Consider the following 18,032-nt stretch of genomic DNA (forward strand, 5'->3'; position numbering starts at 1 on the left):
GGGACACCCATGTTAAATTGAGCCGTGATTTGTTGCACTGTTGCCCCCCCCCCCCTTTCCCGTGTCTGTTGACCATTCGTCCCAGATGTCACCAGTGTTGGTCATTGAGGGCAGCTGGATGCCCGGTATGGTGTCTGTTGTGGACTGTGACGCCTTCATGCACCACCTGCAAAATCGCATGTCCCATGCATCGGGCACCCACCACCATGGCCCTTTCGAATGCAGTCAACTCACGATGACTTTGCATTGCACATGATCACTCACACAGCCACTTCCCACAAGTACTCGCACACAACTGCAGCCGTCGCACAGCCTCGCGGGGGGCATGGAACATACGTGGTGTCCACCTGCGAGTCAGTGACCTGCTATCCCTTGAGTTTTGCTAAGTGAGTGTATATGTAAACAAAATATAATAATGCATAAAAGTATGTAACATGATGAGAGCTTCCCATTAAGCTAAAACGTTACGGTTTTAAGTTTATTTTAAAATAATACTAATTTGCATATTTTTTGCTGCTGTCTTCTTACTCTTGTTTTCTTGTGTCTTACAAATATCAGTAAAGGTGGTCCAGAAATCTATATATAAATACGAGGGAGGGTATCAACAAGTGTTGCCTGTTAAGGTATAATTTGTTTAATGTTGTTTCAATCTTTCCATTATTAAACAATTTATACCTCAACAGGCAAAACTTTTTGATACCTCTTCGTACATAGGGCATGTAACAGTACAACACTGAAAGCAAGCCAAGGTACTAGAGCTGATCAAAAAGTAAGTTACACCCCCTTTATAAAACTGTAAACAAAACACATTAGAAAGAAAATAATTATGGGACAAAAATGTATGAACATTTAACTTTTTTCGACGTAGTCACCAAGGTATTCCAAACCCTTTTTGAATCGTGTGACCATTTTTTTTATTTCTTGTGAAAAAATTCCATCTAATTTCAATTGAGTTGACTTTTGTGCTCATCGGTTAACAATCGCGGCACCCAGTGAGAGCACAGTTTACTATATACCCAACTGGTCATGAATCAGCATAGGCACACTATCGTATGATATGTTCAGTTCACTTGCAATCTCTCTAATTTTCACGTTGCAGTTGGCAAGGATGATTGCATTAATACACTCCGTTATGTCAATAGTGTTCATAGTTGCACACTGCCAAACACAGTGTTCGTTGTTCACGTTCGTTCTTTCCTCTTCGAACATCTGACACTATTTCCTGATCATGGCCTGTGACATTGCATTCTCACCATACACCTCGACAATTTGACGATGAATATCACTCTGATTATGCCTTCGTGTCCACAAAAATCGGACGACAGCTCAACTCAATGTTGGGCGCCACCTCATTACGACATGTCATACTGACAAGGTGACTACTCTCATATTAAACTAGCTGCAGCATGGCTGCTTAGGGTATGGGGAAAATACATTCCAGACAGAGCTGCCACCAAGCATGATTATTTTCTCTTTTAGTACAGGAACACGGCTCGGATGTAACTTACTTTTTGATTCGCCCACGTATGACTTCTGATTCACGTCCAAGGTCTGATCCTCTGATGTAAACTGTGTAATGTGAATGCAGAACTGATTCATACTTGACTTCCCATTTAGGCAAAGAAAGCCCGGCATCACTTGGAGAACACTCCAGTCTTGGGAATGTCCCCCATCGTTCCTGGCTTGCCGGATGCTCCCCACGGACCAGGGAAGGTTGAAAATGGCTGGGAAGTGTGGGTTCATGAGCCGTGCGCAGTTTGGGCAGTTGGAGTTTATCAGGTTGGCTCTCGCGTCGTTGGACTCCAGGAAGCTGTGTGGGATGCTGTGCATACAGTAAGTACATTGAGAGTCTTTAACCTTATATTATGCATTTACACCTGTGGTTTCATTGGCCGTAGGGTAGGGCTGCCCACCATAGCTTATGTGACCCAGCTTGGTACTTCGCTTCAGCCAATGCCACCCCTGCCATAGATAAAATTTTGAGACGTAAATTCTTTGTATTGAGTGACAATGGATGGTTTGCATTTTATTTTAATCCTTTGTCCCATGCTCTTTATCGAGAATTCAATTAAACAAATACAACCAAGAAAAACATCAGGAATAAATTCTAGAATTGCAAGATATATTTTGTGAATATCATATGTCCTCACTGATCTTGCACCCCCACACATGAAGAATGAACCGGGGTGTAAGGAGTGGTCCTGAGTTTATCTCACTTCCACTTACATGGGAGGTTATCTAAGTGTCCCCCTCCGATTTCCATGAAACTTGGCAGTTGTATAGAGAGGCCCAAAGGAAGAAATACGTGTTTTTGTGTTTCAGCTAAAAAAATGTTTTAGGGGGCAAAAAAAAACCTCAAATGTCAAGATGAGGCCAAATTGAAGTGGGGATCTGACCCCGAAACCACGTAAATATGGCATAGGAAGAACATACACAGCACAGAGCTGTGTTAGCACATCATATCTCAAGTGTCCCACTTGTGTATGTGCCAGTACTATTAGCACAGAACTTCAACTGTCATCGTCCTTCACAATAGTACTTGAGTTTGGTACCGACAATCCTACAGTTCTGTGCTGTGTGTGTTCGTCCTATGCCATATTTACGTGGTTTCAGGGTCAGATCCCCATTTCAATTTGTCCTCATCTTGACATTTGAGTGGGGGTTTTCCCCCTAAAACAGTTTTTTTAGCTGAAACACAAAAAACATGTATTACTTCCTTTGGCCCCCCCTATACACCTGCCAAGTTTCATGGAAATTGTAGGGGGACACTTAGGTAACCTCCCTTGTTAGTATACCCAGGTCTGCATGTCATCTGAACCCACAACTAGCATAATCTTCATCCAATGGCGTCACCAGAAATTTTTCTTAGGGTGGAAAATTTTTTTTAGGTGAGCTCTGATTCAGTGGTTATGGCAGTAGCGGCTGCTGCCTATTCGTGCACTTGCACACCCAAGTAAATGTGCAATGTAATTAATTTGTATTATATTTATTCATTGAAAGCCATTTCTTCAAAACATCAAATGTTCTTGGGCCACATCACCTTCCATTTACTTCCTTTCGTCAGCTTTTCTATCAGAGTAACTTGCATCGAATGGGCAAGAACACAATTGGGAAGTGCACAGCTGCACACCGAAGTGGTGCTGTGATCGACAGTGGGTAGAGGAAACAGAAAGGCTCTTATGGCTTGGATCGAGGGCTTTCGGACTCGCTTTGCACAAAGAATTGTGACATAGTAGCTATGGACATGCGCTAAGACACCCAGTGACAACGCCCATGTCTCCATCCAACTTGTGTTGTGTCATGTCGAAGTGTGTTTACTGGTTGTCCTCTTCATCACTTCTATCTTATCATACTTCATCCTCATTGTTGCAATTAGCCACAATTGGCAGAAAAGTGACATAAAATAACCAAATGAACCAATGATGGATGGACCGATGTCTCTTTTTTTGCTGATAGTGAAAAGTATTGATATACAAATAAATATTCTAATCTGCTCTAAATTGACAAATGTTCATTGAAGGGTCTGAATAGATTATTAACCTCCCAATTAACATGCGTAACCAGCTGAGCTCAATAGGTTTACACCTTTATATGTAGCTTCGATAACAAATTTGCATAGTTTTGCCCCTACTTGTGCATTTTGGTTATTTCTGAGTTCATTAAGAAAATAGATTACTAGAAGCTATACTGTAGATAAATTATTTGTGTTGTGTTTACCAATTTCAGAAGGCTTCACAGTCCAATGCAAATTGTATAACATGGCAATTTCACTCAAAAATTGTAACTCAAAATTGACCGAAAGGTCACTTACCATGTTTTACACCTTAGCCTTAGCCTCCATATGATGGAACAAATGGAATGAAATATCCATGCCTTGCACAGGACTTCACCACCATTGTGACTACAGTTAAAAACAGTTTTATGTCAAGCCTGCATTTTCACTGAAATTTCTACGTAGTTGTAATCAGTGTTTGTGCAAAAACTAAAGTTTAAATAAGGAAGGCTTGCTTCCCTATTTCAGCAGAATGCTTTGGCATATTTTGATTGGCTTTTCATGAAAATGAATGTCTGACACTTCAAGATGTCAACTTCACATGTCTGCATTCAGTTCCTATACCTGCAACGCAATGAGACTTCGCTATTCCTAAATATTGAACACCCTGGAAAATGCATTCTTGCAGGCAAATAAGACACTAGTACATGGCTATGACCAGTATAATTTTCCAGGGCGTTTGTGTCCTGTCTTGTGCTCCCCCTCATCCATTTCATATAATCACCATCCTCATTGTCTGAATTGGTGAAAAATGGCAGAAAAGTAGCTCAAACTTATTGAATTTACTATTGCTTGCTGTGGATGTCAATACCCAGTAACATCTCATTTTAATAGTGAAAGCTCTGGTGGACATTGGCCATTTTAGCAAGGTTTCTCGTAAGTGTGAAATATATAAGTTAGGAAGCAAAATTACAGGCTTACTGCGTTAAAAGAAAGCTTCCTTTGAGAAATTCATACACTGACTTCTGCAATATGGACACTTTGACTTGAGGCTGATGGCAGTCTATTCTAACTTTAATGCGTGTTGTCATCATCTTTTCATTCGACCTTACCCTTTATATTTCAAACTTCCACATGAGGAAGTACAAGACTTTTGTATTTTACCAAATTTAATCAATTTATTTTTATGTAACCATTGAATATTATATAGTAACATTTAGGGAGATTTAAAACCCACGTGTTGCTTAGAAATGAGTCGATGAAGAACGCAGTGTTCGATTGGTGAAATCCTCGGATGACGTGTCACGTGCAGCTTGTCAATTTGATGTGAATTCTCCCGAAGTTGAATGATAGTTTGCACAAACTGTATTTATACAAATTCAGAGCTTATTTTTCTTCAAATATTGTAATTGTCATGCTAATTAATGTCTGAAAAGAGAACAGGAAACTAATTGGTTTGGTGTTGTTTAAGGTTTGTGTGAAATGCAATCAGGGAGGAGCTAACGTTGGTTGTGTGAAGAGAGGCTGTGAGGAGAGACTCCACTATGGCTGTGCGAGGGATTACGGATGGGAACTGGATGAGGAAGGCTACATCGGAAGGTGTCATCACCATAAGGTATGTATTGCTGAAAAGGCTAACTTCTGTGCATTTTACAGTGCCTTGAAGGCATATAGTGGTTTTGGAAGTACGTTTCCAGACTTTCTCTGGTTGCGTTTATCTCCCTGGGTTGCCCCCAACTGCCCATTGATTTGAGTCACTCAGAAAAATTCCCGTCAGTCTTATGGAGAAGCATGTGTTCATAGCAGCAAGGCAGTTAAATTTTTAGAAATATTTCTTTTTGTATGCATAGTAGGCGCATATATTCGAGGCTATCTCTGAAGATCAGACTAAATACAGAAAATAATCGACTAGCAAATGTGACTGATGTTTCACTTTCAAATAACGACCGCGGGAGAAAACAACAGTACATGAGCTCCTTTCCTTTGAAGCTATCACCAGGCTTCTTCGTCCCCGACCAGCACCTGAAGGCGATCAGTGACGTATTTGTAGTGGCTTCCAAACCCAAGCTTTGGACAGGGAAGTCTTCATTTTACAATGGAGGTAATACCTTACAGCGATGCCAATTCGCTAACCAGCATGGGATTATTCCCAGAAAAGGGAAATTTTTAAACTGAACTACAATTACAGGTATGGGAAAAGGTGGGAAACAGGGATTTTCTCCCCCTCTGGCCCAACGCTGTCCCATTGAACACATGCAGATGCAAGTGCGCTGACCTTCAACCAACCATGCTTTACAATGGTGACAAAGTTTTGAACCCCTCGGCTCCTGGAGGAGAGTGGTTGACCGCGTTGAAGGACATTTAAGAAAATTACGTACCTTACTGAACAGATTTTATTTAGTGTATTGAGTGAGTGACACATGTTTTGAATGATCTGTGCTGTGTAGTGTAGTGAATGAACATGAGTGACATAATTAACAAACTATTGACGAAACAATTTACTCTACTTTTGTATGAGGATAAGCTTGAAATCATGAAGGTATGCAGGCCTGGCATCCCAAAGAAGAACAGAATGGATTTGATTTAGTTTTGTTATTTAGCATCACTTTTCTGCCACTTTAGCTAATCGCGACGATGAGGATGACTGACGATATGAGGAAATTGATGAAGGGACATTCACAAAGAATAGCCAGGCCTGGATTTGAACCCAGGACCCCTGGCATCATAGTATGTTGTACTAACAATTTTACCACAGATGAAGTATTCAAGGTAAGAAGTTTATTATGTATTTTATTCTCGCACATGGCCTACATAAATATTTCACAACATGGGCCTCTATATTTTATAAATAACCATGAAATACTTGAAAATTCTTTCCTTACTGTTTCTATATTAATGAAACTGTGACATTTTTATAATTATTTTGTAAATTGTAAGGTACGTGTTTTTAATTACAATGTCGCATCACTTCAGTGGCAGATCCGGAAATTACAGTTGGGAGGGGTGAATTTCGGAATTGTGCATCACCTCACCAAGAATCATTTCTAACCTACACTTGAACTGTTTTATATGAACAATATATCATACTCTAAACAGGAATCGAATCAAGGGGTCCCGGGTTTGATACTTGGTGGAGGCACATCGTGGTTTGGATCACACTTTAAACGGTAGGTAAAAAAAAAAAAAAAAGGTAAAGTGCTCCCCTGTGCATAGCACCACGCCATGAAGGCATATAGGGGGTGTGGGGGTAACGCCCCACACTTTCTTGATCCGGTCGTGAGTGGGGGTGATGTGATCAGCATCACGCCCCTGACCGCCTTTACCCCCCAGGGTTTCCCCCAGGTACCCATGTTATTCGACGCTGGGTGGGCGCCGGGGCCGCTTCCACCGTTAGAAAAGTTCCCGGATTTGAACCGGCCGGGGATCGAACCCGGGACCTTTAGCATGGTAGTCAGACGCGTTACCGACTGAGCCACCGCGGCCACTGTAGGTCCAGTCCCAATTAGCCTTACTGTGCATAAAGTGGACTTAAAATACAAACTCAATCAATCCAAAGAGCAGTCAATTGATCCAGAGATTATAGTATTGTTTTGCATGCAAAGATAGGCAGGGACCTAGTAGATGGTTTGATTGATTTTGTTTATTTCATTTCGCTTTTCTGCCACTTTTGGCTAATCAAGAAGATGAGCAGGAGTGATGATATGATGAAATTGATGACGGAACACTCATGCCCAGGCTGGGATTCAAACACAGGATCCCTAGTAGATGGTCATTAGTGTATGTTGCATGGACGGCGCCAGGGGTGGGCACGGGTGGGCAAGCGCCCACCTAAAAATTCCTGTGCCCACCCGATTGCCCACCCAATCAAATTCAATAAGTACATATACTTGGAGATATATGAATAATTCGATAAATAAGTGTATTCTGGTGTTCATAACATGCATATTTTACTTGTGAATATTATCTATGCTAGAAATATTCACATATTATCAACCCATAAAAAGCCAATTTTGTCATTAGAAAGTGAAAGTAATTACTAGAGCTTTTGAAACAAAAACTGTGATCAAATGAATACTTCCATGATTAAAAGCAGTTAGTAGGCTTAGGAGGCTCAAAATTATGCAGGGTATGATGAAGATTAGATCAGAATTTAGGTTGAACTTGAGGACTGCAGCTCCAGGCCTCCACATACGTATATAAATCGCGGCCTGGGTATGGTTAAATTAATTTCCAAATAAACAAATAAAAACATTATCTTAGCGTTACTTCCTCCAGCAACACAATACATTATTTTGACTTTTTAATTATTATTATTAGAATAATTTAATCAAGAAGAATTAGATGGGCAGACCATGTGACACGAATGGCAGAGGAAAAAATAGTTTACAGGATTCTTGTTGGGAAACCTGATGGTAAGAGACCAGTAGGAAGGCCAAGACGAGGATGGAGGGATAACGTTGAGATGGACCTAAAAGAAATCGGCAAGGATCGAAAAGATTGCATTGATCTTGCCCCGAATAGGGACAGATGGAAGGCTACTGTTGCTGAAGCCATAAACCTTCGGGTTTAAGTCTTCCAGAGAGTATAATATAGTTTTAATTAGCTCTGCACTAAAATTCCAGAAGTCTCCCTTTTTTATTTCATTACAATTTTTATATACTTGTTATCTTCAAATATCAATATGGTATGCGAAATATCAACTTTATATTCATTCTACTAATAAGAAGGAATCACAATAATCACTACAATACTGCAGTGAATAAATTTTAATAAACCAGTTATGTATGGAAAAGCTACAGAATTATTCAATTGCTAATGAGTGGCTTATCCTATTTAGAAATCCTCATTCCATACATAAATTTTGCCACATGAATCAGCCGAAAATGTCAACAGAATCTGTAGATGCAGCTGAAGTAAAGAAAAAAGTTATGTCACGAAGTATCCAGAAGACGATTTTATTAGTTTGTTTTTAAATCCACTTTTATGCTCAGATAGGCTAATCGGGACTAAACCTACAGTTTAACGTGGAACCAGTGTCCATTGTGCTTCCACCAGAGGAGTGGGGAGTCGAACACAGGGCGTCTTCATTATAATGCGACAATGTTATGGCTTTGGGGAAAAATATACAGAAAAAACTCGCACCAAACGTGGCATTTTATTACCACAGAAGATGCGGCCATTTTAGGAGGGTGATTGCCTGAGACAAATATTTGAGACTTTCGGAAAACAACATCATTGTTCACGGAATTAGCTGCCTTGACTTGATCCATTAATGAAACGCTGTGCAATTGAAACTACCATCTCAACTTTCTAAGAGGTATGAACTAATGCAACTCCATTTTTGGAAGAGTAAGTTGTGGTTGATTTGTTATATTTAACCTTTAAACAGCCGAGCCGGTTTTCGAAATTAACCCCTCTCTCGGCGCGCGATTTTTAAATTCTTGCACTTATTTCAGAAAAACGTTATATCTCTGAGACTATTTGAGCAATCTACTTCGGATAAATTTTGTTTGAAAACAAAAACATCGGAGCACGCGACCGTGTACAATTTAGAAAACCCAAGTGAGAAAACGGGGTTGGGAGGGGCCAAGTCCCCAAATTTCAATAAAAAATCGCGTTCGCCCCCCTCTTCTCCTGTTATTTTGGAAAAAGGGCGCAACATTTTGCATTGTTTTCAAAGAATGGACCTTTTGCAACAAAGTGAAACTTTTTTCAAGTTCTAGTTCTCATACAGGCTGAACTATGACGCAATATATACAATCCTGCATTTTGACAAAAAAGGCTAATTTGCATATTAGAGACTAAATTAGTATATCTCGGAGACTATTTGAGCAATCTACTTCGGATAACTTTTGTTTGAAAGCAAAAACATCGGAGCACGCGACCGTGTAAAATTCAGAAAGTCTAAATGAGAAAAACGCGGTTGGGAGGTGCCAAGTCACCAAATTTCAATGAAAAACAAATCTAGCGTTCGCCCCCTCTTCTCCCATTATTTTGGAAAAAGTGCGCAAACTTTTGCATTGTTTTCAAAGAGTAGACCTTTTGCAACAAAGTGAAACTTGTTTCAAGTTCTAGTTCTCATACAAGCTGAAATATGACGCAATATGTACAATTTGCATTTTGGTTAAAATTAGCTAATTTGCATATTAGAGAAAGGGGGAGGGGAGGGGGGGTTCTTCCACATGACATTTCAAAGTCTTATCTCAACATATGTCAGCGTTTACAACCTCACATACAAGTATGAAGGTCCTAAAAGCACGTGAATGTTGTAATCGGCACCATGGGTCATATATGACCCATTGGCTGTTTAAAGGTTAAAGTCATTTTTCTGCTAATTTTGATAATGACGACGATAAGTTTCAATGGTGATTAGATTAAAGTAACGAAGGGGCGAAAACAAACACAAGCTGACACTCAAAATACAAACCCTCATAAATTATTACTTTGGCAGTGGTTCCAAGCGCCAGGGACTCGTTCCCTTGAAAGAATAAAGTTTCGAGGGTGTGCTGCACAGGGTAGAGGTTGACATTCTAGTGTGTTCGAAATGGTCACGCCATGCAACCCAAGTCATTATGAAAAATAGATGAATTATTACTGGCACGGTGATCAACTTCGATGAATTCCTTGTGTCCTAAATCATTTTGTTACCTCAAAAAATATGTTCATGTAACCAACCATACGTGTATTGCTTCTCCCGCATTAGTAACATGACAGTTCAGAAAATGAATACGTAGCAACTTAGCTAATAATCTCTTCAATTCTGAACAGATTTTTCGATCTTACTTGTTTGTGAGTGATATTCTGTCAAAATCGCCTTTCATTAGCCTAGGAATACTTCATGGACAATGAACAAAGAATTAGTTTTCCGTGTGTGTTTTAAATCATTCCTAATAAGACGTTCATTTTAATCCAAACATTCAGTGGCGGCGATTAGGAGGACCGGGAAGTGGAGGATGCAGTTCCCTCGCCAAATTTTGCCACTTTTTGCCCCCGCACTATGGCCTTTTTATGCTATGCCTTTTCTACCAAGAAAAAGTACATTGTCCCTGCCCCTCAAATGTTGGCACCCAATCGCAATACTACAAACATTCAGATAGATTTCTCAGGTGTACAAACCTTGTAAGCTAAGAGAAGTTACCCCGAAGGAGTAAGAAAACTCAGTCAAAAACTCATACGATGAAAATACTATGCTCAGGAACATGCATTTAAATTACGAGAAACTTCAGGATTGTCTACCATCGCACTTTCCATCATTGTCGCCAAATACATAAAATGAAGTGTATGCCTTGTATTTGCAACACAAGCTTAAACCTAATTCACATTTATTTCACTGCATTAACATGCATGAAAGAATGTGATTTAGAATGTATGACTGGGGTATGGCTGCGCATGGGTAAACACTTCCTTGAAATAATTGTGTCCATCAGAGACAAAGTGAAAGGAAATGGAACAAGATGCGAGAATATATTACAAAACAATAAAGAGGAAAACAAGAGTAGGAAAGGGAAAAGAAGTAAGAGGAAAATCGGGAGTGTAAGAGAGAGAGGGATACATACGTCTTACATACACATATGCGTATATACTATATATGGTCTTACATTTATACTGCCCACCCTAATCTATCAACAAGGAGCTTCTGCCCACCCGGTCGAAAATTTCTGGCGCCGCCCCTGGTATGTTGTTATCATAATTCCTCCTATTGCCATCGTAAACTGGTCGATTAGATAGGAATAAACTGAATCAACAAATAAAAAACCTATTCTCTCAAGGGGTTCTGATTCGATCCCCCTTTTAACGCATATTGCACGTTCGGATCAAAATTTAAACTCTTTTAAGTGCAGTTCCGATTAGCGTGCCTTGAAAACAAAGCTGACTTAAATCAAAACTTTAGAAAATATTATCTAGCCTGTTAAACTTGACAATAAAAGACAGAATATTTGAGTCTTCAAAACTATTAGGCATAATATATATAAAAGCATGGTAGTTGGGAGGGGCGATCGCCTCCCCCTGTAGATCTGCACCTGCATCACTTCAAAATCCAAAAATTTGAACGACAAAGAGCCTCGCATTCGAACATTACGGTATGAAGAAGAGAGAGCCCAGGTTTTGAACCTAGCATACGCCACTGATGTGTAGCTCTTAGTTTCCATTATCAACCTTATTCATGTTACAGGCATTTTGGTGGAAGTTAATTTTAATACTTTGTGTCCCATTGGTTTCTCAGTGTAAGCATGGAAAACTTGAATTTTATGGAATGACAGACATGCTGCTAAATATGAAATTGTACAAATCAGCCTCCTTTTTTAAAATTAAAGTGCATACATATAAACAATATTTTGACGAGAAATTAGTTTTTCAGGTTATGGTACATAAACTGATCAAAATAATATTGGTGGACTTTTCATTTAAATTTTTCCAAGTGGACTTAAAATTGTAGCACCAACATGATCAAAATTCTCTCCTTAACAATAAATCTATGTAACTTTAGCAAATTTTTTGCAACAAATGTTAAATGCAATTACTTTATATTTGTGTAAGAAGTGGAACCTCAATTTTAGGAATCTGTGAGAAACATAAAATCGAGGTTCCAGTTTATTGTGTTTTATTCTCATAAGAACTTGTTTACATGACTATTTTTTTAATATTATGGCAATAATGAAAGGTTTTCTTTCCTGTGGATGGGAAAAACTAGTTATGCATTCAATAGTGGACCAACTCCAAATTGAGATGCTGGTTTGTTGGGTCAGCCTTCTGGAGAAATGGTGTGCAACCTGCATCATTGTCTGTATCATACATGTACAATGTAGCATTTAATAATGCAGTGCTGCGCTGTATTGCAAAAAATATTGTCTTTGGGGCAGGTTTTTGGGCCTGACTGAATAGTTGTGTAGATTCTAATAACTTTTTTACACAGCATAACTAGTAATGCTACAAAATTTCCTTTTCTGTCCTTTAGCAGCAGCAGCCGACTTCGTCAGCATCGATACTTCCGACGTAATAATGTAATCCTGGAAGGTGTATTGTGTAGATAGAGTACCATTTAAAAATGAAGACGAAGAAAATTACATCACTTAATAAGGAACTATTTCTGAATTATCCAGTGACGAGTGTTGACTTTCCATGCTGCTGATAATTTTAGGACCTTCTCCCAGGAAGTGTGGCTAAAATCTGCTTTTCTTAATTATTAGCTGATTTCAGCATGCAAGTATTCCAAAATTACCATTCATACTTTGTGTGTTGAGAGAAAAAAAAGTGACAGCATTTTTTTAATTTTTTTTCTTATTCTGGACACACTTTGGTGGTTTCACGAAAGTAGCAGCTGAGAGTCATCCCGCGAGAGAAGAAAAGTTATTTTCGTGTGACATTTTTTTTAATCAGTGAACTTTTTCCTTGTCAAGTGCAGGTAAGTGTGTGTGTGTGTGTGGTGTGTGATAGGGTGAGTGAGTGAAATATAAAGAAAGAGAGTGGAAATTATCATGATTTAAAGAGAAATATGTGTGGAGTGAAAAATTCATCTTTTTTTCCTTTCAAATTTTTATGGTTCTGCTCATTGTGTCGTGAATGTTTTATTAAGAACTTAAATAAATTGTAGAGGTGAGAGAGAGTTGGCCGAACGTTGAGTACTTCATACACGGACACACTTTTGTGAAGTTAATGTAACTCACGTGTTTATGAACCGGCAACAGATTTGTATTGAGTGAGAAGTCCTTGGTGCAGATGTAATAATTGTAAATATTAATGAGAAAATTTATCAATTTGCCATTTAGTTTTTAAATATTGTGTTACAATGAACTCTTTGAATCCTAGGCAGTTGTTCATGTGTATCTTGGTTAGATCTTTCTTTTCGTAAAAAAAAGGAGAAATAAGAAGCATTTTTTTTTCCAAAAAATTGATAGTTTAAAAATTATGTAAAATGGTTAATATTTGAACAAGTATTAACTTACGAGAAATGTCGGTTAGTCATTGTAATTTTTCCCTTTCCGTTGTGGTATGCAGCATGTGAACAGAGCATTTATAATTGAATTGTGCTCTTTTCCTTTCTTTTTTTTTTTATACCAAGGTGTTGGACCTTGGTGTTACTAGACTTTGTCAGTATTTTGAAAGGTGCATACAAAGGAGAAATGATAAATGGGAGGTTAAGAAAGAGAACAAAGAAGTAGCAAGTTACTTCCTTACAAGTAATACTAAGGGGAATAAATGCAATCACTGTCTTTAGTGGATGGATTGTTTTGTTCCACCTGTGTAGCATTCAGGAGAGAGAGAGAGAAAAAAAGCCAAATTCTGATTTTTTTTTTAAAAATTTATGTATGGTTCTTGGATAATTGTGTAAAACATAATTATGCCTGAATAAACACAAACAAAACCATTAATTTATTACTTGTGCACAGAAGTTGTCCCCTTTCCAATTATTTCGACATCATCATATCTAGTGTTCTGCTTTGTGTATATAGGTTGAAGGTGCCATCCTACCATTTATCTAGAGAAATTGGCGAATCTGTTGTCTACTGCTAGCATAATTAAATACCTTACTTGTAATTAGTATGAATTCATTGTGCATTTTTAATTTCATTTTTTGTCGAGAATAGGCTCATGGTGAGAGTATTTGAACACTGTGTTGGTTAATAAGACATTAATAGAAATTTCTACAGAATGTTAACAAAACTTAATCTGCAAGAAAGAAGAGGACAGACTTCCTACATTAGTAGTACTTTCTTTAGCTAGTCTACTAATTTTGAAAGGTTTTTCGTATTGCATTGTAAAATCAGTTATTTTCTGGTTCATAGAATTGTGTGTGTGTGTTGCATCAGGTATTGCAAAGTGCTGGGTTCCATTGATTTGGCATGGGTTTCTGATATCAGTATTCTGGACACTATGGGAATGGTGGGTCCAGAAACTGATGTGTTGCAAGAGGCCAGATTTTGGATTTTCTCACTCATCATCTTCCAGGAGTTGCCCTAATCTTATGTGAGACTTTGTATGTATTAGAGTTCCTGCATGAAATATCTTTTGTATTTGCAAAGGATAGAGAACAGGAAGGTGCAAAGAAGATTTTTCCCCTGGATAGACAAATTAGGAAAAAGAGATAGGAAGGGAAGAAAATCCCACACTCAATAAAAAGAAGGGACTGGGTAGAGAGAGATACTGAAATACTTGCTGAATATACAAAGGCTTAGGGTAACACCTGGAAGATGCCAAGAAAAACTGGCCCCTTGCAACACATGAGTTTCTGGACCCATCATTCCCATAGTGTCCAGAATACTGATATCAGACACGCATGCCAAATCAATAATACCCAGGTTTTTTTTTTTTTTTTGGGGGGGGGGGGGGTTCAATTGCAGTCAAGGTACCACATCACTCTGAGACATTAGGCTTATCAAAACAGCATGGTTATGGGAAGTCTCTATCATCTTTGCCATGCATGTTTAACTTTGTCAGAAAGATTCCCTGCTTTCTAATTCCAAAGTTTCATAAAGTACAGTAAACCCTCATTAACGTGAATTCCAAAGGACCGAAAAATTCGTGCTAACCGGGGACTCAAATTTTATTGTTGCAGTACAGTTCTTTCTACACATCAACCATTTGCAATACGCATTATGTATGTCATCATATTGCGCTGTCGTAGACGGGAACGCAAATGCCTGGTAACTTCACAGCCAACTGTACTCATAGCTTCCGTAAAACTAGCGGTCAATTCGGATCAAACTCGTACTGGCTACATTTTAAAGAATAGAAAAACCCATCTGAACACGCAACAGAATTTGTTGGTTAAATATGTATAAGCTCATTGTTGACGAGATCGTGATTGTCGAGCAATTGCACCCAATTTTTAATCTTCATGTTACTCGTACTGGCTATGTTTTAAAGAATAGAAAAACATATTTCAACACATTGTTGATCTGAATCTATTGGTTACAATACTGTATAAGATGATTGTTGACAAGATGAGAGAGATTGTTGAGCGATTTCTTGCATACCTAGCAGAGGAACAACAGAAAAAAAAATATGCAAACTGAAAGTTTGTGTTAAATGAGATCTAATGACACAACAGACTAAAAAAACAGTTCGTAATTCATGTTCACCGATAATACTTTCTATAATACATCCCTGCCAGGACCAACATTTTGTCATGTTAACAGTGTGTTCATCTTAAGCGAGCTAGTGTTAACGAGGGTTTACTGTATTACTATTACAGTAGCAACTACTATTGCGTAAAAGGCAAGTAAACAATACCAGAGTAAGAAAATTAAATTATGTGAGCAAAAATATTCTTGAGTAAATAATCCATTTGTTACAGGACAATAGATTCAGCAAGATAACCCATGAAATGTCCTTGCGTATCCACACACCTGTTTACTTTTGGTGACTGGTCACCAATCGAATTAAATAAGCAGGTAAATGAATACGTAAGCATGTTTTGTGGGTATATTAATTGTAAACCATGTTGATCGACACACCAGTATACTAGATACTGACAAACACAGCCAGAAAATATTTTAATTACTTTCCTTGCTACAAGTGAACAATTTTAATTTACACAAGGCACTGCAGTACAAAACATTTACTTTGTAAAAATATATATATATACACACATACATATAAAAACAATTACGTACAAGGGCATGCTGCATGTAAAGGCAACACACACCACATGTGACTAGCATATCTTCATAACAGGGGGGGGGGGTTCTATAGTCACTTCTCACAGCTGTTGGGGCATTGATTCAAACTTGCAATTGTGGTTTCAGTTTCTGGAAAGATCACTGTTCTTTGCACATACCCATTGAGCTACAATTATTTCAAATTCATTGTTGCAAGATTTGGAGGAGTTAAAAATACACTCTTTAAATTCCACACACAATCTTGTACAGGGTGTTCCAGTAAGAACAACACTTACCTTTTTATTGAAACACCCTGTATATAAGCTTGATATAAATGTACAGCTCATTGTTGCTTCTGTTCAGACGCAAGTTGTCCCAGCAGAGGCTTTCATTTTTCTTGCATCCACATAATGTCTTCAGTTTTAGTTCTTCTAAAGGCTAAAAGAATCCACTCCAGGTTGTACTCTACGAAGGACATATCAAATATGTCCTCATTCTTTTGCTGCAGAGAGAAACCTTGTTCAGTTGTGTTGAAGGTACATGTGGAGTGTTCAGATCTCTTAAATTTCCAATTTTGTAAAATTTTCCTTTAAGCTATGGAGCAATTACCAAGATGTGGTGCAACAAGAAAGACAAAAATCATTGCTCAGCATTATCTCTGTGGAAAGATCTCAAGTTGCTGTTGGGAGCTACAGTGAAGCGAGAAAACTCATTCTCCTTGTAACGCAAGATACAAGAGATGCAGAAAATTCACAAAGAAGAGTTAATGGAAAGAGTTTCTCATGTTGAACAATAAGTTCTCCAAGTTTCAGACAACAGGACAAAAAATCAGGTCTTTTTCTCCGCAAATCATTTTAAATTTACTTTAATAAACAAGTGGCCAGAAAAAAAAATAGGGTACCTCAGTATGAAGATGAGGAACATCTGGATTGGATCCCTTTAGAACTAAAACTGAAGAGGAACCCTTGAGTGGATGCAAGAGAAATGAAAACCTCTGCTCTGACCACTGCAGGTGCAACATGGATACATGTCTGAAAGAAGCTGCAATGAGCTGTAGATTGCCATTAGTGTTAAAAACAAAATAGCATATTTTATAAATACAAGGTGTGTGTGAAATTTTAAGGGTATTTTCAAGCTTAAGTGCAAAACGTAAGCAGTAATGTATGGTTTTTCAAAACTTGGGCCACTTCTTGCACTCACTATGAATTCACTTATTAAAAACTGTACATGGGTGAGGTAGGAGGGCAAAACATTCCACAAAAAAGAAATCTTTGTAGTTTGCAAATTTCACAGTTCGGTGGTGATTTCATCCTGCGGTCTACGTCCAAAGGGCACAACCTCTCCTCCTGCTTCACAGTCTAAAGTCCATTCAGCAAGTATTGTCACGTTTGACGCACTCTGTTCAGCATTTTTGTTCTTCAGGATTCCCTTCAGAACCTCTGGGTGATCAGTTCTGTTGTGGTTATATTGGGTTCCTGTGCAAAACCCATTCCTGTTACAATGCCGACTTGTGCCATTTGGATGAAAAGATGAGAAGCCATTTTGCATTCTATCCACAGGATCTGTTGATTGTGTGTCTGATGGGGCATAAGTAAGGGGCTGCTCCTGAAAAAAATTAAAAGAATTACAGTCTCGCAAGTTAAACAGATTATCTTTCCAAGAGCAAACATCTCTTTCACTAAAGTTTGAGCCATGGAACCTGCCTTTATGGCAGTGGCCTGCTGTTGCCGAGCTTACATATGAAGAAAATTGCAGCCAATTAGGCCTACCACTGCCCCCCCCCTTCCTGTTTGGGCCACAAGCAGCAACTTTAGAATCCCTCCTCTCCAAAACAGCAAGCCGGGAAACCAGATTTTTGTCAACATTACCATTCTGCACTGTGAAGGGGGGGCTTGATTTTTATGTAACTTTGTGCCACTTTTGGCAAACTGCAAGGATTT

The 18,032-nt window shown here is 38.5% G+C and overlaps 2 protein-coding genes across 2 annotated transcripts in view; one reads left to right on the forward strand and one right to left on the reverse strand.

The window, feature by feature from the left end:
* The window catches only part of LOC145978316 (uncharacterized), a 151,657-nt gene extending 137,905 nt beyond the window's left edge, over window positions 1-13,752 (forward strand). The window contains exons 9-11 of the mRNA XM_083110870.1: window positions 1,618-1,833; window positions 4,965-5,108; window positions 12,450-13,752. Of these exons, the coding sequence (XP_082966996.1) occupies window positions 1,618-1,833; window positions 4,965-5,108; window positions 12,450-12,491 (402 nt within the window). The 3' untranslated portion in view covers window positions 12,492-13,752. The remainder of the gene's footprint in view (window positions 1-1,617; window positions 1,834-4,964; window positions 5,109-12,449) is intronic.
* A 3,337-nt stretch (window positions 13,753-17,089) lies between these two features.
* Window positions 17,090-18,032, reverse strand: part of T48 (FU domain-containing protein T48) — a 76,821-nt gene continuing 75,878 nt past the window's right edge. Inside the window, exon 6 of the mRNA XM_083111044.1 lies at window positions 17,090-17,697. Coding sequence (XP_082967170.1) covers window positions 17,380-17,697 — 318 coding nt within the window. The 3' untranslated portion in view covers window positions 17,090-17,379. The remainder of the gene's footprint in view (window positions 17,698-18,032) is intronic.

This window comes from Lepisma saccharinum, chromosome 24 (assembly GCF_977018435.1).
Source record: "Lepisma saccharinum chromosome 24, izLepSacc3.1, whole genome shotgun sequence".
Taxonomy (NCBI): Eukaryota; Metazoa; Arthropoda; class Insecta; order Zygentoma; family Lepismatidae; genus Lepisma; species Lepisma saccharinum.